This window comes from Astyanax mexicanus, chromosome 9 (assembly GCF_023375975.1).
Source record: "Astyanax mexicanus isolate ESR-SI-001 chromosome 9, AstMex3_surface, whole genome shotgun sequence".
Taxonomy (NCBI): domain Eukaryota; kingdom Metazoa; phylum Chordata; class Actinopteri; order Characiformes; family Acestrorhamphidae; genus Astyanax; species Astyanax mexicanus.
The window spans coordinates 32,463,547-32,488,429 of NC_064416.1; the positions used below are offsets into that span (position 1 = coordinate 32,463,547).

Sequence of the window (24,883 nt, forward strand, 5' to 3'; positions counted from 1 at the left end):
GCTTCCCTGTCCCTGCTAAAGAAAAGCATTCCTACAGCATGATGCTGCCACCACCATGTTTTAAAGTGTGAATGGTGTGCCCAGGGTGATGAGCAGTGTTACTTTTCTGCCACACAGTGCTTTGCATTTAACCTAACCTAACCTTGCTTGAAACTTCTCCACAACTTTATCTCTGACTTATCTGGTGTTTTTCCAGGTCTTTGCAATGCTTTTTTGTTCACAAGTGTCATCTAACAAACCACTAAGGCCTTCCCAGAACAGGTGTAATTATACTGACACTAAATTACACACAGCTGGACTCTGTTTACTAATTAAGTGACTTTTGAAAGTGAATGATTGCCCTGTATTTTATATAGTGGTTTCAGAGTGAAGGGGAACAACAGACCTTTTAGATTTTTATTTGATTCTTCTTCTTCTTCTTCCTCGCGTTATTCCCGCTTTAAGTCGCAGGGTCCGCGTATCGACATGCCAGTCTCCACTTGGTGCGATCCATGGCGTCCTCAGGAGCAACATTTAAGTTTTTCATGTCCTCCTTAATCCGGTCAAGCCACCGCTTCTTTGGCCGTCCTCGGGGCCTCCTCCCTCGTGGGCTGAGGCGCACCGCTGTCTTGGCCACCGAGTTCTCATCGCTTCGGGCAACATGTCCGTACCACCGCAGGCGTGCTTCTCGCATCTTGTCGGTAATCGGGGCCACACCCATTCGTCTTCGGACGTCCTCGTTCATGATGTGGTCATGCAGCGTCAGGCCGAGGCTCCACCGGAGCATCCTCATCTCCATGCCGTGCAGCGCTTGCTCGTGTCGTGCGGTTGCGGGCCAGCATTCGCAACCGTAGAGGGCGACAGGGCGTACGATGGTCTTGTATATCTTGCCCTTGAGGCATACTGGCATCTTGCGGTCGCAGAGTACGCCCGTCACTTGGCGCCACTTGCGTCCCATTGTTGCACTTGGGCCTCCAGTTGTCCTCGGGCTTCGTCAGCTATATCCACGTCGTCGGCATACAGTAGCGTCCACGGGTGCGGGTGTTGGAGATCAGCAGTTACTGTGTCCATGCACAGGATGAACAGGAGCGGAGACAGGGCCGATCCTTGGTGCACTCCCACCGTGATTGGAAATGGTGGTGAGATTCCCACTGGGCTTCGGACGACGCTGCTGACGTCTTGGTAGAGTAGCCGGATCCACTGGACGTAGATCTCGGGTACTCCGTGGGACCGCAGGGCGTGCCAGATGAGGTCGTGAGGCACTCGGTCGAACGCCTTCTCCAGGTCCAGAAACGCCATGTGGATCGGCAGGTTCTTTTCTCGGTGGCGTTCAATAAGCAGCCTGGCTGCATGGATGGCGTCGGTTGTTCCATGGCCTTTGACGAATCCGCACTGGTTGGGTGTCGGTAATCGACTATCTTGCGAATCCGGGCATCAATGACTCGTTCGAAGATCTTCATGGCGTGGCACAAGAGGCGAATGGGTCGGTAGTTGGCGCATTCCAGGACGTCACCCTTGCCCTTCCAGATGGGCACCGTGGTGCTGGTCAGCCAAGCCTTAGGGGCGGCTCCATCTTCGACGGTGCGGTTAAAAAGGCTGGCGAGCAGTGCAGCACCTTGGCGGCCCATAAGCTTCCATGCCTCCGCAGGGATATCGTCCGGTCCTGGGGCTTTTCCATTCTTCATCCTCTTTATGGCAATTTCGACTTCGGCGGTGCTAATCAGTGGGACGGGGCCAGAGACTGGATCAGCAGATTCGATTGGTGGGTGGGGAAATTCCTCGTTAGAGATCTTGGCGAAGTAGGTGCCCCATCGTTGCAAGATTTCTCGCGGCCCCCGGAGCGTCTGGTGTTGTTCGTCCTTGACGTGCTTGACTTGGCTGATGTCAAGTGTCGCCTGGTGGCGGGCGTTAGCCAGTCGATAGATCTTGTTCGCCCCTTCTCGAGTGTCCAGGTCGTCGTAGAGGCGTTGGTAGTGGGCGGCCTTAGCCACTGCGACTGCTCGCTTTGCCGCCGACTTGAGGGCACGATAGCGCTGGTGATCGGCGGTGTTCTGGGAGGCGAACCATACTTTCTTGGCCGCCTTCTTGTCCTTGACCGCCAGTTGCACTTCTTTGTTCCACCACCAAATTTGCTTATCGATGAATTTTCTGCCAGGTTTTGTTCGTCCCATAAGTTCCTCCGCCACGCAGTGGATCCGTGACGCCATGTCGTTCCACATGGCGTCAGCCGGCTGGTCGGTGTCAATTCCGAGGTTACTGATGGCATTGGTTCCGGTAGATGCCACCACTTGATTCTCGATCCCAGGGTCGTGCGCAGCTTACGGTGTTGACCGAGGTCGAGGCGCATGTCCGATACGAGGAGGCGGTGCTGCGCTCCAATTGATTCTGATGGAATCACTTTCGCGTTGATAGCGAGCTTGAGATGTTGACGCCGGACGAGGATATAATCGATCTGGGTTGACCTTCCTCCGCTGCTGTAGGTGATCAGGTGAGGCGCATTCTTCCTGAAGAAGGTGTTAACGATCGCAAGGTTGTGTGCTTCGGCACACTCCAGGATGCGCTGGCCATCATCGTTACGGGTGCCGTAGCCTTGGCCTCCGTGATACTGATGGAAGCCATTCCTCGTGGATCCGACGTGGCCGTTAAGGTCTCCACCGATCACCAGATGCTCTACGGGTCCGATTGATTGGATCACAGCATCCAGCTGTTCCCAGAATTTGTCCTTCTCCTCGCAGGTGCAGTTGGTTTGCGGGGCGTAGCATGAGATTACTTGCAGGACCACCTCGCCTGAATGGATCTTGATTGACATGAGCCGATCTGATGTTCGGTTCACTTCGACCACACTGTCCTTGAGCTTCTCATTTACGATAATTCCTACGCCATTCCGAGCCGAGTTGTGGCCATTGTAGATGAGCTTGAAGCCTTCGCCGATGTCCCTGGCTTTTGATCCCTTCCACTTTGTTTCTTGAACGCACGCAATGTCGATGCGGCGGTTCTTCAAGGATGCGGCCAATTCGCGGCTTCTTCCGGTCATTGTACCGATGTTGATGGTTCCAATTCGAAGTTGGGCTAACTTCTTTGGCCCGCCTCGCCCGTGGGCGGGGGACCCTCGCTTACTTTTCGCGCCGTTCAGGTGAGGACAGCACACGTCGCCTCCGGGGGACGCCCTAGTTGTTACTACCAAATTTCGAGCTGGCATGTCCATTTTGGTGCGACCGACAATTCTCCAACCGATGCGTCGCTCCATCTGACGTTGGAAGCCCTCACCGTTTGCCGAGACCCCAAGGGTCCCGTTACCAGCCGTCGCCACGAGGAGGAGGTGATGGGACTTTGACGGCCTAGATTTTTATTTGATTCAAGCTTTAAAAAAAAACCATGTATAATTTTCAAAAAAAAAAAAAAAAAAAAGAACCATGTATAATTTTCATTCCACTTCACAATTATGTGCTATTTTGTGTTGTTCTATCACTTAAAATAAAAAAAATAAAACATTTGTTTGGTGACAGTAGTATAAATTGCAATTATATGAATTGATGGTTTTGTGTTTTACAGATATCAGCTAGTCAATTGACACTACACCAAACCTTTTGCTTACAATGGACCCCCTCAACACCCTCTCCAACTTTGAGTCAGAGATGGAGTCGGACGGTCAGGGCAGTTACTCACTCTTCCCGGCTCTGGACAGCATGACTGGATTGTCTGCAGCGTCTGAAGCTCTGGAGGCGTGAGTGTTATAATACATGTGGTTATCTAAAGGATGTGGAGTCAGATTTATGTGTAAACACATTTATAAGCAGCCAGAACTCATTGAAGAGCTGTGCAGGTAGAGCTGAGCGATATGGTCAGAATATCCTATCGCAATTTTAAATACGTTTTTGGACTAAAATATTTGGAAAGTATATTATTCTTGTGTTTTCTTTTTTGTCATATTGATATTTTTCTGATTGTCATACAAAAATTATTTAATTTTAGACAAAGATAACTTATAAATAGCAGTGTTTTTTAACTTAAAACTCTCCCATTTTCGACCAGTCTCTTTCCTATTATTGAAACATTGACAGTGACCTTAACTGATGTTGTTCTGGATTATTTTGTGACATCCTAGATGAGTTGTCCATGCCTTTTTGGAATAATTTTGGTTGGCCAGCCACTCTTGGGAAGGTGTTCCATGTTTTATTCTTTTGTGAAGTTTGGCTCTCTTTGTGGTCTGCTGGAGTCCTAAAGCCTTCATTTTTTTTTAGATTTACTCATGTTATATTTGACTGATATAAAAGTTTGTTGGATAATATGAAAAGTGTAAGTATGACAAAAATGCAAAAACAAAAGAAATCTGTAAGGGGCAAATACTTTTCACGCTCCTGTATACTGTATTTTTATTGGAAGCTGGTATAGAGATGTTGTCTCCTGTCTAGCTGCAGTTTGGAACAGGATAATATTGAATGACTAACTCCTTTATAGAGCTAGTAATTGCAGTAATCAAAGTGTGTAGTAATTATAGCATATTAAGATGTCTGCAGATCATTAAATCAGGCACTAATTTCCGATTGGCGGGTGTTTCTCAGCTTATATAAAAAAAAAAATATTTTTATGACAGGCTCTTTTACAAGTTTATTTGTTTGACATCAAAGAGATGTGTGAGATTGCCTGAAGAGTTTGCATAGTTTAGAGGAGGATGTTGAAGACAGTTGTGTTTGTTTCAGGGAACCATCTGGAGAAGTTTCGGACAAACCGAACCTCACGTGGCTCGATGCGGCTCAGGTTAGTTTTTTTTTCTGCAGATATAAAAATGTAGGGATGGCAAGATGCCACTTTTTAATTTCTAATATCATTTTTAAATATTAGCCTTATGCAATCTAATCTAGTGCTTTTTGTCAGTCAAATTATATATGAAAATTTGACTTTTTTTCTTATTGTGTAGAAAATCCCTGTGCTGATATGATATGGTAAAGAATCAGAGTGCAATTTAATTTAGTTACCAACATATAATGTCTGACTATGATATGGATTTGTGGAATAATGACAGCATGCATGTATTACAGACATGCCAACATGTACACATTTTAAACTCCTGGTATGGTTGTAAAATTCCATGTTCTAAAGTACACATATCGCTCGATCTCGCATTTCTCCATGTCCTAAGTTAGTTCGTGTGTTCGCAGCCTCTCACACTGTCGCACTGGTTGGTTAGCAAACACACTAATTGAGAAATCTACCCATCCTATACTTAGCTCTGCTTTTATTTTCCTCCAATCTGTTGACACATAAACACTGTTCTGAAGGCGCTTTTCCTCTCTCATTTCCTGTGTCTCTCTTTCAAACACATACACATACACACACACACACACACAGCTGATTGCATGTTTGGAATATTTAGCTACAGTCTTGTTTCATCTCTCCATTAATGCTCTCAGTTAAACTCTTTAAACCAGCACATTACAATATTTTCAGTTAATAACATCCTATCCTGTGATATTATAATATTATACAGTAAACAAAACTCTAGTCTGCCACGCCTAAACCACACTACGCTATTAGTACTGCCCCCTCTCCCAAACATACAGGAAACTACAAGCGTTTAAAAAAATAAATATATATTAATGATGATTAGTCGCTGAATGTTGTTGTGATAGTACCATTAATTTTTTCACTAATATAAATATAATAAAAAAAATTCAGTCTAACACTGATTCTTTTTAAGTTTTTTCTTCTTTAAATAGCTATTATGGGGCTGACCTAGTGCTGGACGATATGGGGAAAAATCATATATCACGATATGGAATTTTTTATATCACGATAACAATATATATCATGATGTACCACATTTAAGTATGTTTTCAGTTACTCTTCAAAAAATATGACAAAATAATATAATTGCTAACTTTTTTCCAACTTTATTTCAAAGTGACATTAAACCAAACTTTCACAGATGAGAATTACTACCTTTTAGTGCAGCCAATACATTTCATCATAACCTCCTTTATATATTTGCATGAATAATTGATGAAGAAACAATATTTATTGCACAGCACTAGGCTAACGTGTTAGCAGTATTATATAGTGATGCAAACACAGCGTCACTACTGTCAATTTCTGAAGATTACTTCCATCTCTAGCATTAATTTTCTTCCTTAGAACTTCTGTGTCTGAACCTAAAGCTATCTGTTTGCTAGGTTCACCTCACTGCATGATTATTTTGTCTCCATCCAAGAAATACAGGGTAATACAAAAATATAAATTTTTTATCATGATATGATCATAATAATCACAAAATATTCCTTATTATTCAGTTATTTTTTTAGGTCCACAACACTGCTAAAATAAATCTTACTTTATTTTTAATTAATTCATATAAAAAGTTTGCGATTTCAGATTCAGAATTTTAAAAAAGTTTAAAAATCATGGGAGGTTTGCTATGTTAGAAATGTAAACTTATGTGTTGGTAAAGTAAATATATATTTTTTTACTTTACTTTACCATTTAAATTTTTCTTCCAGATTGTCCTTGAAGAGGCTGGACGCCCCATGCACATCAAGGAGATCAAGCAGAGGATCATTGATCGGGGACTGGTGCAGTCCAAGTATGAAAATAAATCACAAATCTGTATATTTTATATACAACGGTTGTAAAATTTTTAATCGCATTAAAAAAAACTACTGAACAATCATCTTTCCTCCATCCCATAGTGCAAAGTCGAGCCTGGAGGCTGTAATGTACCGTGAGGTAAGACACTGAGTCACTCAGTGTGAATGTTGTCCATCAAGCTGCTCATATTCATAGTCAGTTAAGCATGTCTTTTTACATATGTCTTTTTTTATTTGCTCTCATTGTTTGTTAGTAAGTTATTTTGTTACTAATCTCCCAAAGATTAGACTTTAATCTTATTAATGAATTGCCCTGATTAAAGATCTGTAGAGTTTAGGCTTCAACACCCCTAGCTTTGGCTTCAGTTTCGCGCTGTATTTCAGACTCAGAAAGGGAGCAGGCGCTTCAAGAGGATTGAGAACAGAAATGGAGTCTTTGCCCTCTTGGTAAGTTTGGTTTGTGCTTAGAATTAATTTCATTAAGTTCATTAAGTGCTTAAATTAACTAAAATTACAAGTTGCAAAAATCAGTTTCTATAGATTTAGGTTAGATTAATGCGTTTAAGGTAGTTTTATTTTTGCTTTTATTTTTTGCATTGTTGTTCAAATCAATCATTCTAAGTTGCTTGAATGTTTGTGAACTCTTTAGAAGGTTCTATAGTTCTGCACACAATTGATCTCAAACTTATTAGCTTTTAATACAGGTCTTAAAAGTAGTTAAGCAGAACCAAGTCATACAGTTAAGACTTTCTCATTTATTTATTGATCAAAAACAATCCAAATCTGTGAAGGGCAAAAGTATGTGAACCTTTTGGATTATAATGTCATTTGAAGATGAACTTAGAATTAGCTATTTTTTAGCCGGTTGTCAATAGATACCTGTCTTTATTTAAAGCAACAGATTATTTTTCTACGTTTGAAGCGTGCAAAGAAGCGCTATGTTTGGAAAAAGTTAAACACTGCATTCCAGCAAAAAAAAAAACGTATTCTGTCTGTGAAACATGGTGGTGGTAGTATCATGGTTTGGGCCTGTTTTGCAAAATCATTAATTCAACGATGGAGTCGTTAAGTAATTAATCAGCAAATTCTGTACGAAAAAATCAGGACATATGTCCATAACTGTAGTGCATTAGAAATATTGTGGGCGGAGCAAAAGCAGCAGTTCATTTGAGGAAACCCAACAACATAACAGAGCTGAAGCAGTTTTGCAATATTTTATATTAATAAATGATATTTAATGAAAAAAATGTTGCAGAAATATAGGAAAATCTAAAGAGTTTTTTTTTTTAACACCACTGTACTTTTCCATCAATGTTAGTCGTCTCATATCGTCAGCATGGACATTAATTAGTTGATATGTTTTAAATGTCCAATGTTTTTTTTTTTTGTCATCATATGAAGTTTGTGATTGCTTTTGTCATTCATTTTAAAGCAAAGCTTCAACCAAGTGTCAGATGTAATCTAATTTTTAACATTCAAAATGCTGCATTAATCACAAGGTTGAATAATAAAGAAAAAGATTTCAAGGCCCAGCACTTGATAATTGGGATTACACGCGGGTTCCAGCACATTCTTTTCATTTGTATTCTTCTTTTCTACTACTAAAGTATTCAACATTTTTTTCTACTTAAGTACTGTAAGTAGTTTATTCTAAAATATGTAACTCAAATACTAACAGTAGACGTACAGCACTGTTATGTAGTTATTACAGAAAGCACTGAAAAGTTTTATAAAACAGCTGGATTCATAATATTTTCATAACTGTATCAAAAAACGATGCAGCACAAAGAATTAAAAAATATTAAACACACTGAAGATATGTAGTGAAATAAGGGTGGAGGAGTCCTTCTTTGTTAATATACATCTCTGTGTAACAGATTCTCCTCAGATTCTTTGTATCTCTGTTTATGAATAAGGGTTAATCTACAGTTACAGTAGATGCAGTGTAGAATCACCAGAGGAATCTGTTGTACCCATACTGCTGCGTGACGCACCTGAACACCAAGAGGAGTCAAATTTCAGCCTCTTCTATTCCTTTTATTGTTTAATAGGTGACAGTTGCCTGCCTCAACTTTCTGTAGTTGGTCTGAAAGTCTGAACCATCCAAAAAACTGTTTTCACACTGCAAATAAACCCCAGACCATGGTTCAACACTTCAACCGCTTAAACCTGGCTATTCTGTTATTTTAACTACTAGTTATTGTTTGGCCTTAACTGTTTTTCCATGGTTTATTTCCACCAAGTTGGTTTGTTTTGGGTTTTGGGTATATAGGCACAATGTGTGTGTGTGCGCGTGTGTGTATGTGTATGTATATATATATATGTATATACATATACATATATATATATACATATATATATATTAAAAAATATATTTTTTTTATTTTATTATTATTATTATTATTTTTTTTTTTTTTTTTGAGAAGAACACATTTCTTGTTTGAATAAGTTGGTGTATCAACTTTGTTTAAAATAAGAAGTTATATATATATATTTATATAAGATGTATGCCTGTCACAAAAATTATTGCTTTATCGTACAATATATGTACATGACCTGTAATTTTTTTCAAACCTTGATGCTGCCTATCAAGCCACTATGTTGAAAGTCTAAATATTCTTAGGAATTCAATGGTTTTTTTTGCTGTTTAAAATGATGTTATTGCATTATTATGCTGTTTATATTATCAAATCATATGCGTAGCAAAAAATGGTCTTCATCACAAACGTTATTGTGAAAGGCCTACTTATAGTTTGATTGACTGATGATCGTGATTTAAAATTTCCAGAATGCAAGTTTATTTTTATATAAACATAAAACATTAGCCACACAAATAAACTATAATAAAATGTCAGAGGAAAAAGATATATATAGGATAAGGCCCCTATAACAACACAGTAATCAACTTACTATAAATGTTCATTAATTGGGGGATTTGTTAAAGCTTTAGTGCAAAAATAGAAATATATGGCACCGAACATGTCTTTGCACATCTGTTGTGTTACTTTGAGCAGGAAATCGTTTAAATGTTGCCTAGACATTATTTTACCCATACAGTCCCTTTTTCCACTTTTTTTTTATTTTTTTTTTATACATGTCCCATGTGTCCAGACTGATGAAGAGAGGCAGCAGGCCCTGCAGGCGTTTACTGCCCAGACCACTTTCTCCACTTCAGGCTCGTCTCTGCCGTCCGTTCCCTCACCTCATGGCCACTTGGACATCAAGCCAAAAGTGAAGAAAGCTCTCCGCAAGAACCAGAACGAGAAGTACAGGCTCAAGTACCTCCGTCTGCGCAAAGCAGCTCGCGCCATGATCTTTGTGAGTAGCTTTGCTAATGATAGTACAGGACTGTTACAGTGGCATTCAGAAGATTTCACACATCTTACAGTTAATCCACTTAAATATGTAGCTTTGATTCTAAAGAGCTGTAATGTAAGGAGAGAACAAACATTAGAAAACTATGTGGAGCCAATCCATGACTATATTTAGGGCTTCTGGAGTTCATGACATGATGTGGTGCCAATCCTTGACAAAATCCTTGGCATGTCTGTAGTTCCAGTTCATGACCATTTAGAAGCCAAAAATGACTCTTTAGGGCTTCTGTAGTTCATGCAAGATTATTTGCATCCTGTCTGTAGATCATGTGTAGCAGTCCGTTCTCACTACTGTATTTAATTATTGATCAAATGGAGCCAATCCATGACCAGTTATGGCATATCTATGGAGTTTCCTTCTCCCAGCACACCTGAATCAACTAATCAGCTCATTTACAAGCCCTTTCAGTGTTTCAGTAGGTCTGTTAAATCAGGTAGCTCTCTAAAATATGATGTGAAGGGGGCGCCAGGACCAGGATTGAAGAACACTGATTTAGGGCTTTGGTATTTCAAGATAGGTCACCTGAGCTGCGTTCAGACACCCCTAAAGTTACCGCTTTTACTTACTGATGCTCCTCCTCCTCCTTTGTGACCTGGAAACTGGTGACTCCATGTTGCCGTCTGTCTGAATACTGGAGAAGACAAAAAAAGCTGCTTTCTTAGATCAACTACACCAGAGTATCCTACCCAAGAATACTTAGTGATTTTGGAGTAATAATAATATCACTGTGGGCACACGTTATTTAATGAATTCTTTTTTTTTTTTTTTACTAATATTTATGAAATTGTGTATGTGTATAAATTATACACCTTAATAACAAAACTATTATGTGACTGTATATAAATCTATTATTTTCTCTGCAATGAGCAGGAGTTTAAATATCCACAGTCAACACAATTAAAACAATGACCATATATTTACTAACTGCTTGCAGCAGCTATGATTGGCTAACCAGTTTTTGGTGAGCTGAAAGTGAGCGTTGTGATTGGCTCAGACCATCAGTAGTTAACATCCCATTAAAAGATATCAGTTGTCCCATTTCGCCAATTACTGCTATTTCTCACAATTCCTCCTGCTCTTCTCCTCATTTTAATCCCTCAACCTTTTCAAGGAGAAGAGGAGAAGTAGCAAAAGTTTCTGGACGCAGCCCTGGAGTCAATCCATGACCATCCACAGTGGGTCGGCTTGGTTGCAGGGTTTCGTTCCAGTAAAGCAGAAGCATACCTGATTCTTCTTGTTCTTTTTTTAGCCTTTAAAGAAGTGTTACATATACAGGGTGTGTTTCTGCTTGGTCTGAATGAAAACCTGCAACCACACCAACCATCATGGATAAGAGTGGTAACCCCAGATTTAGGGCTTCTGGGGTTTAATTATTACAGATGATGCCATGCCAATCCATGACCATTTAGGGTTTCTAGAGTTCCTGAAAGATAGTGTGGAGCCAGTGTTGGCTATGTATGGTTGTAGCTTAGTTATAGCTCTGTATGTACAGGATTAGATTTACATGGAAAGTGGAGTAAACAGAGATATATATGAGTGTAAAGAACCATTAAAATTAGTATCAATTTTACATTAAGTATTAGGCTCTGTAGACCGTCAAAGGCTACTTTATTCTTCATGAGAGTGTGAATGTATTATGTGAATGCTGTGCTGAGAACTTGTGTTCTTTGCAATGCAGGAAAACGCAGCTCTGTGTGATGAAGTTGCTCACTTGGAGGAGAAGTTTGTGCGAGCGAAAGAAGAGAGGAGGTGAGTAAAATCTCAAAATGATCAAACCAGTGTTGGGACAGATTGGAGTCATATTTGGTAACACTTACAGTAATGGTAAATTAACTGACAGTACTTGACAGTAATTGATCACATTTTGCCACCTTACAATCGCAAACTTAATAGATTAACACAAGGTAGAACGTAATTGTTACGAAAGTGATATCTGAAACCTATTCAGCTTCATTTACTCTGAAACCCCTAAATAAATCCAGAAGTCACTTAATTGTTTAATAGAGTCCAGCTGTGTGTAATTTAGTCTCAGTATAAATATAAACACCTGTTCTGTGAAGGCCTCATTGGTTTGTTAGAGAACATTAGAGAAAAAACAGCGTCATGAAGACCAAGGAACTCACCAGACAGGTCAGAGATAAAGTTATGAACATATAAAAAACATATCCCAAGCTTGGAGCATCCCAATGAGCACTTTTCAATCTATCATCCAAAAATAGAAAAGGTATTCTACAACTTTAAACCTACCAAAACAAGGCCATCCACCCAAACTGACAGATCGAGCAAAAAGGGCACTGGTCAGACAAGCAGCCTAGAGGCCAATGATCACTCTGGAGGAGCTGCAGAAATCCACAACTGAGACACAGGACAACTGAGTTGTGCACTTCACAAATCTGAATAAAAAAATATGTATAATTTTTGTTCCACTTTAAAATGATGTGCTATTTTGTGTTTGTCTATCACTTATTGCTAATTAAATCTAGGATAAAAACAGTCAAATTCATACATGGAGGTATAGTAGAAGTTGAGTTAGTGTGGAAAAGATTGCAATGTTTTCGCAATTACTTTATGCTCTGTGTTTACAACTGTGAGACATTATCCAAAAAAAAAAAAAAAAAACAATCTTATTTATACATCTCCTTTACATCTTATGTTGCCACAGCAGTTTTATAGTAACATGCTAGCAGGGCAGAGAATCAGACCAAACATTGAACATACATCTCAGAACCCCCAGTGAGCAATAGTCGATTCCTTAAATCCTCAATTCGATTTTATTTCCAATTTTAGGGTCATGATTCGATTCGATTCTCGATTTTTTTCTTTCTTTTTTTTACAACAGAGAGGCCTATGCCAGTTTTAGATTAGTCTATGGTCAGTCATTGGTTTGATTTATCAAATTTACAATATCTTATTTTAAAAAGATGGCCTTAATAAAAGTGATGCAAAGTGATACAAGTGATCTGTAATACACCACATTAGGCACTAATGGTCAAATTTAACTAATTTAGTTAAGATATATTTGTAATGCCATCTAGTGGCTTTTTTGGTAGCAGCAGTGTGCACATAACAAAATAAATAATACAAGAAAAACAGGAACAGTCATGTAAAAAATAATAGAACAATTAGAGCCTTAACAAACTGAACTCTATCCTAATATAAGAGTTAAACATGAAAAATAAGACTTTTTCTTCCCCTGAGAATGAAGTTTTTTTTCTTTAATAAATATATATTATTAACTTTATCTGAGAGAAAGATGTTCCTTAAGGTACCAAAACTATTAACCTATTTGAGGCTAGACAAAACAACTGTTATTTATTTATTTATTTTTATTTTTTTAAGTTTTTCTTTAAGGAGATGAGAATGTCCACATTCTCCGGAGAAAGGCTCTTTGAGCTACAGTGTGCTGCTGCATTTGCGGGAGGGATCGTTGATCCTCTTTTTGACCTCGATGCTTGAGACCATGACATAATTTGGAGGCAGGAAAAACGTCCCTCAGAGCTGAATGAGGAAGAAACCAAGGCTCACAATATACCATGTACAATCACATAATATCACGTAATATCAAGATACGCGAGCTCATCCAAGATACTTAATCACATATTACATTTATAAATTTAAAATAGTCCAGGGATAAAATTTATTTTGTCTAATGTCCATTGTCTTTGTTGTCTAATTTCCAATGTCCATATCCCCATGTTATTTTTTTGTTTATAATTTCATACATATCCTTACTAGATGTGTTATACCAATCTATATGGAGGTTCTAATATTTTAAAATAAAATAGCTAAATATTAATTTAAAATATTTCATACTTCGTCTGGCTTTCCTCTTTTCTTTTCCCAATACTTTTTTCCCCTTCCCATGATGCTTCCCTTTCTAGTACTTGTGCTACCATTTCATAATAAGTTACCTTGAGTTTGAGTCCTAAATCAATGGCACCCAAACCACCTAGTGCTTCATTTTTATTTTTTCATCCATTGCCATGCCATGTTGCAACTATAGAGTGTACACACTGCTAAAATTATATGCAGTGTAGCTCTGTGTATCATGTGTACAGTGTAGCATGCTGAGGTATGCTGATGTCTAGCGACTTAAGAGTTACTTTAAAGGTAAAACTAAATAGAAATGGGGGGGAAAAACTGGATATCAACTAAATGAGTATACTAGACACATAAATCCATAAATCTAACTGAAGCAAAACTGGAACATCCAAAAAAAACTGGTCTAAGCTAGATTGACTCCAGGGCAGACTGGAAAACTGTCTAAAGATTAAATTGTCTGGGTCAGCAGAGTGGTAAATGATGTGTAGAGAAAAGAAAGGAAAAACCTTCATGCTCTCAGACACACCCCCATCTCAGACAGCTTGTCTGCAGCATGTCTGAATTCTGGAGGAAACTGGTTTGTGGGAGCTGATTTCTTTTAGTCACTGAGCCAGCACAGGATTCTTTATCCTGCAGCTTTTTGTAGCTCTCTGTCTGCATTTGGGAGAGCTGAACACACAGATGTGACTTGTTTCTGACTAAGAAGGCCATAAAATGTCCTGCCATCAGTCACAGAATATAGGAACAACTTTAAAATCTTTTTGAAGCATGTTTGAAATAAGTGCAGTATCAACAATATTTTTCCTTCCATTACAATACCAGATTTTCAAATATCTGCCGATACTAATACCAGCTTTAACATAACTACTTATAGGTTTTCTTTGAGAAAGGTTGTATTCCATGTCTCATATAAAATGCAGTAAGCTTTATGGTTATTGGTTAATGGAAATCTGGTTGTTTGTGTTAATATTCCTCTGTTCCCAGCTTTGCTTTGGTTACTTGATTCTAATTTAATGCTTACTTACTTACTGAAGCACAAAAGCATACCTCAGTCGACTCTGTTTGTGGCGTGCTTGCAGAAATGGCTTCTTTCGCATCGCTCTCCCATACAGCTTCTCCTTGTGCAAAGTGCGCTGTATTGTTGACCGATGCACAGTGACACCATCTGCAGCAAGATGATGCTGCAGCTCTTTGGAGGTGGTCTGTGGATTGTCCTTGACTGTGTCCTTTTGTGCTGCAGTAAGTCAGTAAAAAATAGTTAGGAGTATTCTAATCAATAAAATGATAAGGGTGCCCATAATTTTGCACCGGTCAAATTTTGGTTTTATGCGTATTGCACATTTTCCGTTAGTACAATAAACCTCATTTCAATCCTGAAATATTACTGTGTTCATCAGTTATTAGATACATCAAACTGAAATGGCTGTTGCAAACACCCAAATATTTAGAACTAAAAATTATTAAGATTAACAGGGATGCCCAAACTTTTTCATATGACTGTATATATACATATACATATATAAAATAAAAAATGCTAAATTAATTCAATTGAATGCTGGTATTATCCATCTGATAATACTTCTAAAAGAGTTAATATTATAATATTAATGGAACTTTCGGCAACGTGTCTGTGGTCACGTCTTCTCTCAAGCCCTGACCCGTATCAAACTGAGAATACACTACAGCCTTCTGGTTTCCTCCAGACATGTGCTTGGAGCATCAGGCTTTAATAAAGATTTCCCTACTGCTGCCTCTAGTTTTCCTACCACTCCCTTATAATGGAGAAGTTGAAAAGGTCCCCATAACGGAGCATGAGTGATTGCCTTTACAGTCATTTGTAGCAGACCTTAACACCGGTGGGATGTTGTACACAGACAGCATTCTCCATTACAGTCGTCTAAACACAATCTGATGGAATTTTCCATGAAGTTCCCTCCCTCTGGAGCACTTCCTGAGACTTGTGGAAACTGTGTAAAAGGTCACTGAAACTGTTCTGGTGCTCCAGCACTCCAGAACTCCAGTCTGCAAATATTCAGACAGTCAAATCCTTATGTTATGTCTGGCACCGAGGTTATCTGTTTCAGACATTTAAACTGCATGAATTATTCCACATGGACTAGGCCTGTGATGGCATCTGTGTTGTGCGTGCAGATGGCATGACCCACTGTCCAGGAAGCATACTGAAGCCACCATTTCTGCCAGCCACCATTTCTAATCTTGCAATCACTCTATATTGGCAGAAGTATTTATCACCCCTCATCCAAATAATTGAATTCATGTGTTCCAAACACTTCTGTTTTTCACAGGTAAATAAAACCAAGCAGCTTGGCATGCAGATGGCTTCTACAAACATTAGTGAAAGTGCAGTTGTGAACTTTCCTCAATAGCTATTCCACAAACTATATTTAGGTAGATTATAACAAAGTGAGAGTGATTAGTAACGGCAGCAACTCAGCCTGATCTCCAAGCTCTTAACGGAACAGGACTCCATGGCCAATAGAGCAATAGAAAACTGTTCTCTGGAGTCACAAATCATGGGTAGCTGTTGGGAAATCTTGGAGAATGATACTTTTCTGACTGCAGTGTGTCAAGTGTAAAGTTTGGTGGAGGGGGGAGTTGAGCTTGGCCCCTCAATTCCAGTGAAAGAAAATCTATAATGCTTTAGCAAATCAAACGACTTTGCCTCAGCTCTCAGAGCAGAGACTGTGAGCCAGGCTTTGTTGTTAAACGTCTGTGTCTGACCTCATAAACACACTCCTAAACCTTGTGGAAAGCCTTCCCAGAAGAGTTGAAACTGTTACTGCTGCAAAGGGTGGGCCAACATCATATTAAACCCTATGGATTAAAACTAGGCGATACACAGTTCATATCACCATACGCAAGTTACAGTTCAGAATATTGCGAGGTGATTAAAGTACAAGTAATTTTTTTATTTTATTTATTTTTTAAAATTAATATTAGGAAAAACGTTTTAATGAAATCTGAATGATGGTGTAGGGTGGTTGATGAAGGTATGAAAGGAAAATAAACTACCTTTTCATATTGTGTGTAGTAGACCTCATCCAAATGTTATTGATTGTTAAAACCAATAAAAAAAACTTGAAAACATAAAATCTGAGTAAAGGAGTAAAGTAAACTTTACTTTTTACCCAATCAGCTCACTGGGATCTGAAGACAGTACAGCACTGCTATCCAGTGGGTGGGGTTAAAACAAAACATAAATAAACCACTGTGTAACACCAATCTATCCATATAAACTAATAATTCAAAATCGATACAGTGTTTTTGAACATCATTATAGAATTGCCCCACAAAAAATAGTGCAGTACTTTGATATATTGATATCTGTGTCTTGATCCACTCATGCCAGCACAGCACAAGTATAAAATACCAACTACCCATATAATAGCTGCTCTGTGGTGGTTTCTCCTGGGTGGTCCTGATCATTGAAGATCAGGGTGAAAGGAGGATAATGATAAAGTATGCAGAGAAACAGATACAGGACTACTGTGTGTAATTCTAGAACTACAAAGTGTCCTATATGATCAGTAGACCTAAAAAATAGATAATGGGTGTAAAACTAAAAAGGTGGTCATAATGTTATGCTTTATCTGTTCTCACTTCTCTTAACAGGTTCCTGCTAAAGACGTTAATCCAGTATCAGTCTTTGGCTGAAGGGGAGGTGATCTCAACTCCCAACAGCTCCTCTCTGCCCCCTGCTGCCTTCAGCTCAGGTACTGCAGCTCCCGCCATGCTGCCAGGTGGTCAGAACCAGGGGCCCGGGCACTCAGGACCTGAAGATTCCTTCTTGAAGAAACCAAAGAAGGAGCGTAAAGAAAGAGGGAGAGAGAACGGAAGAGAAGACGGTAGGTCTTAAACTGGGCATAGTCTGAAGCTGTAAAGCAGCTGGGATATGTTTCTCAGGGGGATTGTGTGGTATACTCTTTTTCCACAATCTGGCTGAGTTTGGTTAGCAAAGCCCAGCTGCATGCTGCATTCCACATCAGGTACCGCAAGTACCACCCTTCATTACAGTGAAGTGGTTAGTTTCCACTTCCACTTCCACTTGAACCTGATTTATTCACAGCTGTTTCCGTTTTATATCATTTGATTTGCTGTAAAAGCTAACTCAAATGTTCAAAAGTAATGAGGAAGTCAAGACCTTTACTAAATACATAGTAGCTTGCAAAAGTATTCATGCCTTCTAGAACTTTTACACATTTAGTCACCTTACAACCACAAACATACAAACTATATTTTTGGAGATTTTAAGTGATAGACCAATAGGGGTGTGCCATATCATATCGTACGCGATAATATCGCCAACGTTTTTGAATAACATGAACGATATTATACCCTGAAATATCGTGCCATAACACTCACCCCTATATGGAGAAATTTAGAGTTCTGTTACAAATCTGCTAAAATTCTTGAATTCTTGTTTTTTTTTTTTTTTTTTTTTTTTATTCTTGTTTTTTTAATATCTCAGTTAGAGGTGTGCAGTATCATATTCTATACAATAATAAAATGTTTTGTTTAGTTGCAGTAGTAGTTTTTTTTTGTCATATCGCCAAGAGTATCGTTATCGCGATAATACCATGAAACATTGTGATATTATTTTAGGACCATATCGCCCACCCCTATAGACCAACACAAAGTAGTACATAATTGCGAAGTGTTGCAAAAGTGATACATGATTTTCAACATTTTAATCAAATACAAATCTGAAAAGTGTGACATCCAAAAGTTTTCAGCCCCCTCTATCAAAACTTGATAGAGCCACCTCTCTCAGCATTTACAGCTGCAAGTTTTTTTTTAGTTTGTCTCTACCAGCTTTGTACATCTAAAAACTGAGATTTTAGCCCCATTCTTTTTTTCTCAATATCTCGAGCTTAGTCGGGTTGGATAGAGAGCGTGTGTGAACAGCAATGTTCATGTCTTGCCACAGATGCATAATGGGATTTAGGTCAGGACTTTGACTGGGCCATTCTGTAGTTCTGGCTGTATGTTTAGGGCCATTGTCTAATTCAGGGGTGTCCAAACTACGACCCGTTTCCTTTTTTGGAGCGGCCCGCGAGGTATTTTAGAAGTAGAGTGAAAGTTGGCCCGCTGTTAAGCAGGTTTTTATAATGTGAGATTCAAAGTTTGACGCTAGGTGTCAGAACCGGGCCAAAGAGTCTAAAAGCGGTGAGAGTGAAGTTGAAGCGCAAAAAAACAGGCCAAAGAGTCTAAAAGTGGAGAGGCTTCGCAGTTTAAGTGCAGAAAAACGGGGCAAAGAGTCTAAAAGCGGAGAGGGTGCGCAGTTTTAGCGCAGAAAAACGTCCCAAAGAGTCTAAAAGCGGAGAGAGTGCGCAGTTTTAGTGCAGAAAAACGGGCCAAAGAGTCTAAAAGCAGAGAGGGTGCGCAGTTTGAGCGCAGAAAAACGGGCCAAAGAATCTAAAAGCGGAGAGGGTGTACAGTTTTAGTGCAGAAAAACGGGGCAAAGAGTCTATAAGCGGAGAGAGTGCGCAGTTTTAGCGCAGAAAAACGTCCCACAGAGTCTAAAAGCGGAGAGGGTGCGCAGTTTTAGCGCAGAAAAACGGAGCAACGAGTCTAAAAGCGGGGAGGGTGAAGTTGTAGCGCAGAAAAAACGGGTCAAAGAGTCTAAAAGTTGCCGTAATTAAGGAGTTTAATATTAAGAGGCATCATGAAATGAAACGTCAGTTTAAAAAATCTTAGTTTACACAACACTGTCAAAGATAGATAAAGATAGTAAGTCAAGTAAAATGGTTTGTAAATGAAAGTAATCAGGAAAATGTATTATTTAAAGTGGTGTATTTCATTATTTGTTTTATTACGGAGTGTGGCCCGTGACTTCAAATGTATTTCTCCTTCTGGCCCCCAACAAAAAAAAATTGGACACCCCTGGTCTAATTGGAACGTGATTCTACTTCCCGGTCTCGAGTCTTTTGCACCTACAATGGATTTTCTTCCAGCATTGCCCTGTATTAAGCTTCATCCATCTTCCTATCAACTCTAAACAGCTTCCCTGTCCCTGTTGAAGAAAAGCATCCCCACAGCATGATGCTGCCACCACCATGTTTCACAGAGGGGATGGTGTGTTCAGGGTGATGAGTCTTGAAACCTATTTTGTTCCATTTCACAGTTACGTGCTACTTTGTATGAAGTTTGTGGCTGTAAGGTAACAAAAAGTGACAAAGTTTAAGGGGTATGAATGCAAACCTCTTTACATGAACTTGGGTAAGCAGATAATGAGAACCTTATCTATGGGTATATCTCTCTCTGTCTCCATCTCTTTCCCTCTCTCTCCCTCTCCTCATCACATTTACTGTAATCTAATAGTTGTTGTATCAGAGCTGGGCATCCGGCACTGTCCTCTGAGCATATTGTGATGCTGCACAGCAGTTGGAAAAGAGGCGGAGTCAGACTTCTCATGTATCGGATGCATTGTAAGCATTGTAAGAAAGTCCTGGTGAGTGGGTGGGCTGATTGGCTAAGCTAAATTGGAAAGAAAGTTAGGTATGAATAATTAGAAAAAAACAAAGCTAGTGTGTATAATTGATCAGTGTTTTTTCACTTTATCTATAATGGATTGTTGTAAATGTGGTTGTGTCGGTTGTGTTGTTTTCAGTGTCGAGGAAGATGTCTAAGAAGAGGAAAGTGTCTGAGAGTGGAATGCGTAAACTGGTGCAGCCCATCCCTCTGGATTCTTCTGGCCGGCCTGTTTTCCCCATCACACTGGGTGGCCTGACTGTCTACAGTCTGGGGGAGGTCAGTAAACTGTAGAATTGTCTGTACATACTCTTGACATTTTATGAGAAACACCTGCAAGTCTTTTAAATATGGATATCTTAGGAGGTCATAATTTTGCCAAGAATGCAGCAATAATAATTAGTTAAAGTACATTAATTATTTGGAGATTTGAGAGTGTGGGGGGGGCACACAGGAGAGGTACGAGGAAAGCTCATTCAGATGGCACGCAAAAAAAAACAAAAAAAACAGTTACTAAGGAAAATACAACATTTCATCGAAACGCAGACTGTTCCAACCCAACATGCCTCATGTTCTGAGAGCATAGCACTAAAAAACAACAGCAGCGTAAAGAATCACCTCTGAAATAAACACTTTCACTCTAACCGGAACTGAGGGCTGACCAATCAGCTCCTTTACACGGCTATGTGAACGGACCAATCAGCTCCTTGACACGAGTGTGAGAATAGACCTGACAGTTTTTTTTTAAGCAAAGATTTATAAAAATTTAAAAGTAAGACTAATACTGCATTTTATTTACTTATTTATACTTTCTTAAGCACTTTAGATGCACATTTTTTTCCAAAAGCAGACTGTATTTTTGTGTCCCTTGTTTTTAAGTTACTATGTATGCATTATTTGAGGAGTTTGTTGTTTACAATTAGTGTAATTGAATTGTCTTTTAGCTGTTAATGTTAAACTACTAGGCTACAGGATAAGACACTGAATGATGACAGTGCCTGTATAAAATCTGGGACATGTAGCTTTGTCTCTGTAGTGTCTTTTGGTTATTGTTTTATGGGATGAAAAACATAGCGTTTAGTATTTCTTGATCAACATGGTCACGTGTGTGCTTTGTGTGTGATTTCTTTATAGAAGGCAGCTCAGGTTCTGCTCAGTAGAGTATGCCTTCTGAGTAAAATAGCAGGAGTCTTAGATGATATATAGTGAAGTATTGAGAATTGTGGAGTCCCACAGGGTTCTGTTGTAGGGCCTGTGAAACAGATGTTAATAAGGATAATACTGTAGTTTTGGGGGACTGAAGAACTTAAGTGTTGAAGGGTTATATAAACTGAATATTTTAGTGTGGGCAGCACATCTTTAGGTAATGAGGTAATATGTTGTGCTAGTGGTAACTAGTGGTACACATACCACGGTTCGAAAACCACAAATTTTCCAGAAATGTAAAACAAACCTAAAAGCCTTTTTAGATTGGACTATAGTAAACGAAACCTTGCTGACCGCAGCAGTCATGCAGCACTCTATTAAAATCCACTCTGAACTCTGAATGCTGTTTTTCTCTGTTCTGCAGATCATCACAGATCGGGTTCACTTTCATGACGAATACGCCATCTACCCTGTGGGCTTCTGCAGCACGCGAGTTTTTGCCAGCACGAAGAATCCAGAACAGCAGTGCCTCTACACCTGCCAAATAAAAGATGGTGGACAAGGACCACAGGTATGTACATGATGTGAACATCTGCCCAATGATCCATGACTTCTACTTTTCAGCTTAATCACTTTTTATTTCCTTTTATCACGTGCTTTAATGACAGCAAAGACAAGTTCAATAAATAATTTGTGAAAATTGGCATTTGATGGAAAGGTGGTTGAGCTAGACTTGCAGGCATGTTAAATTGTTCACGGTGTTCTGTTTCTGTTTAAATATATGTTTAGATTTTGTACAATTATTTTTACAAAATATTACTGTAATATTTTACCACAACACTGTCGACTTCCCATTTACTTAAATGTACATTACATTCACAGCATTTAGCTGATGCTCTTTTTCAGAGCATCTTACAAGGTTGTTCCTCTTACAAAAGAGGGCCAATGTAGTGTTAGGAGTCTTGCCCAAGGACTCTCATTGTTGTAGCACAGCACAGTCACCCAGACCTGGAATTGAACCCCAGTCTCCCACATGGTTGCTCTCTGGCAGGTGGTAATGTTATCCACTAAGTGGTAATATGAGACAATATGAGGTATATGAAGTCTAATAATAATAATAATAATAATAATAATAATTATTATTATTATTATTATTATTATTATTATTATTATTATTATTATTATTATTATTATTAATAATGTTATTAGACAGCAGCAAGTGTCTTCAGTTCCTTGAAAAATAAAATAGTGTGAAGATTGTGATGTCACAGAAGGTTACTTTTTTTTAAAGGGGTGGAGTTATTCCAAGATGACCCAAGGATGGCCAGGAAAATCTTTCACACTACTCTTTCAATAGCTTGATATTTTTGGCCAAAATAGCTAAATTAATTAGTAAATTGAATTAATTATGTACAAATCTTAAATTTTACCAAAAAATATTTTTTCGATTAATTAATTATAATAAAAATAGAAATAAGAAATAGAAAAAAGTTGTCACTTATAGAAATAAATTCTCTGTGGGCCTAACAGGGTTTATATATATATATATATATATATATATATATATATATATATATATATATATAATAGCTGACATTTGTTAATTTCACAGCCAGTGGGCAAGAATTCAGAAAAGGCAGCTCTGAGTAATATGATTATAATTGTAAGTCAAGTCTTTGGAAAATTGTCTCTTAGTAACAGTCTGTCTTATTAATAAATAAAGTTATATACCAAAATGATGTGGGCTGAAATTTTATGTGCTGTGACTCAGCTCTGTCTCCGATCTGAAAATTATGATTCATGCATCACGTGTCTAATGATGCTGAATGCAGTCTAACTTGACGTCAACTTACGTCACTGATGGGTGGGTGGGTGCCAATATCACCATATTTTTTTGTAATTTAGACACAATACTCATTCCTTGAATATGGAGTTAAGCCTGTCTTTTTTATATTAAATTTAGAATGGAGAGCAAAAAGAAACCCAGCAATTTATACAGTATTTACAGGCTTTGCTATAATGTCATTATAATAATGTCATTATTATTATTAAATATTATTAAAATGTATTAGAAATTGAGCCAAATTGACCTTGTGGAAATTATTTGTAAATATGGTCACACTTTCACCGTCAACAATGAAACTGAAAAAAATAAAAACATTTTTAAATAAATGTTTACTTAGCAAGTCCAGAAAGTATTCTAAAACCTGATTTATGCAAATTTTATAGCACCATATATTGTTCAGCTGGTGTAAATCTAGGATGCCTTTCATTTATCATGTGACTAATTTTGTCTAAAAAGTTTAATTTAAATGCATGTTTTTCTTGGAATGATTCTTGAGCAGGGGACTGCTGAACATATTGATAGCTATATTGTTGGGATATGATAAAAAATACATGTTTTGAGGTTTTCCTAAATAAGACAGTGGTGAATGTGGATGGAGCTAAAATACCCATTGAGTTATTTATGCAGAAACCTGCCAGAATAAAAAACAAAGAATTTTGTCTCTGGGTGCCAGATATTGTCTATAATACAAAACACCTAGAGCTCTTTATGGCCTGAGTAGTGGGTAAAAAGAAAAAAAAAAAAATATATATATATATATATATATATATATATATATATATATATAAACAAACCCATGTACCAAATTTGGTGTTTGCTTTACAAGTGTGTCTAGGAACCAATAATCATAATTATTAAGAAAAATCTTAGCAGTTGCAATATGGTTTTAGCACCCCTAATAAAATCACTGTCTTTAAACCAAATCAACATCACCAGCCCATTCACGTTAATAGTATCTTCTAACTAAGTAAACACTATTATTAATTAAGGTTATGGCTATTTAATCTACAATAAGTGGATAACAGAATTATTGTGACAGGCCTATTAAAATATGTACTTTTGCATTTAATTGTCTGTTTCAGTTTGAGATTGTGCCGGAAGAGGATCCACAGAACGCTATCGTGGCTTCATCAGCTCAGAGCTGCCATACAGATCTGCTGAAAGCTATCGCTGCTAAAAGGTACATTTCTTATTACACACTTCAGCTTGTTTCAGGTTTTAAGCTACTAATTTCATTGTATGGAATAGGGCTCGACAATAATTAAAAATCTGTATTTATCGTGAAAAAAAAGATGTTTTAATAACAGTTTTTATATATTGTAGTGTACATTGTTTATAGCTTCTGACTGACCTTCATTACAGAGCACAGTACATGAATTAGCAACATTGCGGAAGTTTGCAGGTACAAACATCTGTTTTGGGAGTTCTGATTTTATTGTTTCTATTAAAATTGTATTTGTATTATGTCAACCAAAATTCAGTCATATATTGTAGTGTAAGGGTTGGCCATCGTCCAGCCCTGTGGGGGTGTGTAATTTAATACAGAATCATTTATTATTAATAATAATAAGAAAATAAACCTGATGATATATATATATATATTATTATTATTATTTATATATATATATATATATATATATAT

General features: G+C 38.2%; 2 protein-coding genes across 3 annotated transcripts in view; both read left to right on the forward strand.

Moving 5' to 3' along the window:
- Positions 1 to 24,883, forward strand: part of cfap45 (cilia and flagella associated protein 45) — a 239,992-nt gene that overhangs the window by 112,800 nt on the left and 102,309 nt on the right. The gene's annotated exons all lie outside the window — the stretch shown is intronic.
- tbrg1 (transforming growth factor beta regulator 1) overlaps positions 1 to 24,883 on the forward strand; it is a 40,156-nt gene that overhangs the window by 1,399 nt on the left and 13,874 nt on the right. Inside the window, exons 2-12 of one of the 2 annotated variants that reach the window (XM_022679753.2) lie at positions 3,532 to 3,703; positions 4,680 to 4,737; positions 6,474 to 6,556; positions 6,663 to 6,699; positions 6,945 to 7,007; positions 9,672 to 9,878; positions 11,614 to 11,684; positions 17,391 to 17,623; positions 20,389 to 20,528; positions 21,820 to 21,966; positions 24,324 to 24,421. In XM_022679753.2, the coding sequence (XP_022535474.2) occupies positions 3,576 to 3,703; positions 4,680 to 4,737; positions 6,474 to 6,556; positions 6,663 to 6,699; positions 6,945 to 7,007; positions 9,672 to 9,878; positions 11,614 to 11,684; positions 17,391 to 17,623; positions 20,389 to 20,528; positions 21,820 to 21,966; positions 24,324 to 24,421 (1,265 nt within the window). In that variant the 5' untranslated portion in view covers positions 3,532 to 3,575. The remainder of the gene's footprint in view (positions 1 to 3,531; positions 3,704 to 4,679; positions 4,738 to 6,473; positions 6,557 to 6,662; positions 6,700 to 6,944; positions 7,008 to 9,671; positions 9,879 to 11,613; positions 11,685 to 17,390; positions 17,624 to 20,388; positions 20,529 to 21,819; positions 21,967 to 24,323; positions 24,422 to 24,883) is intronic. The other variant, XM_049483703.1, reaches the window with a different exon arrangement.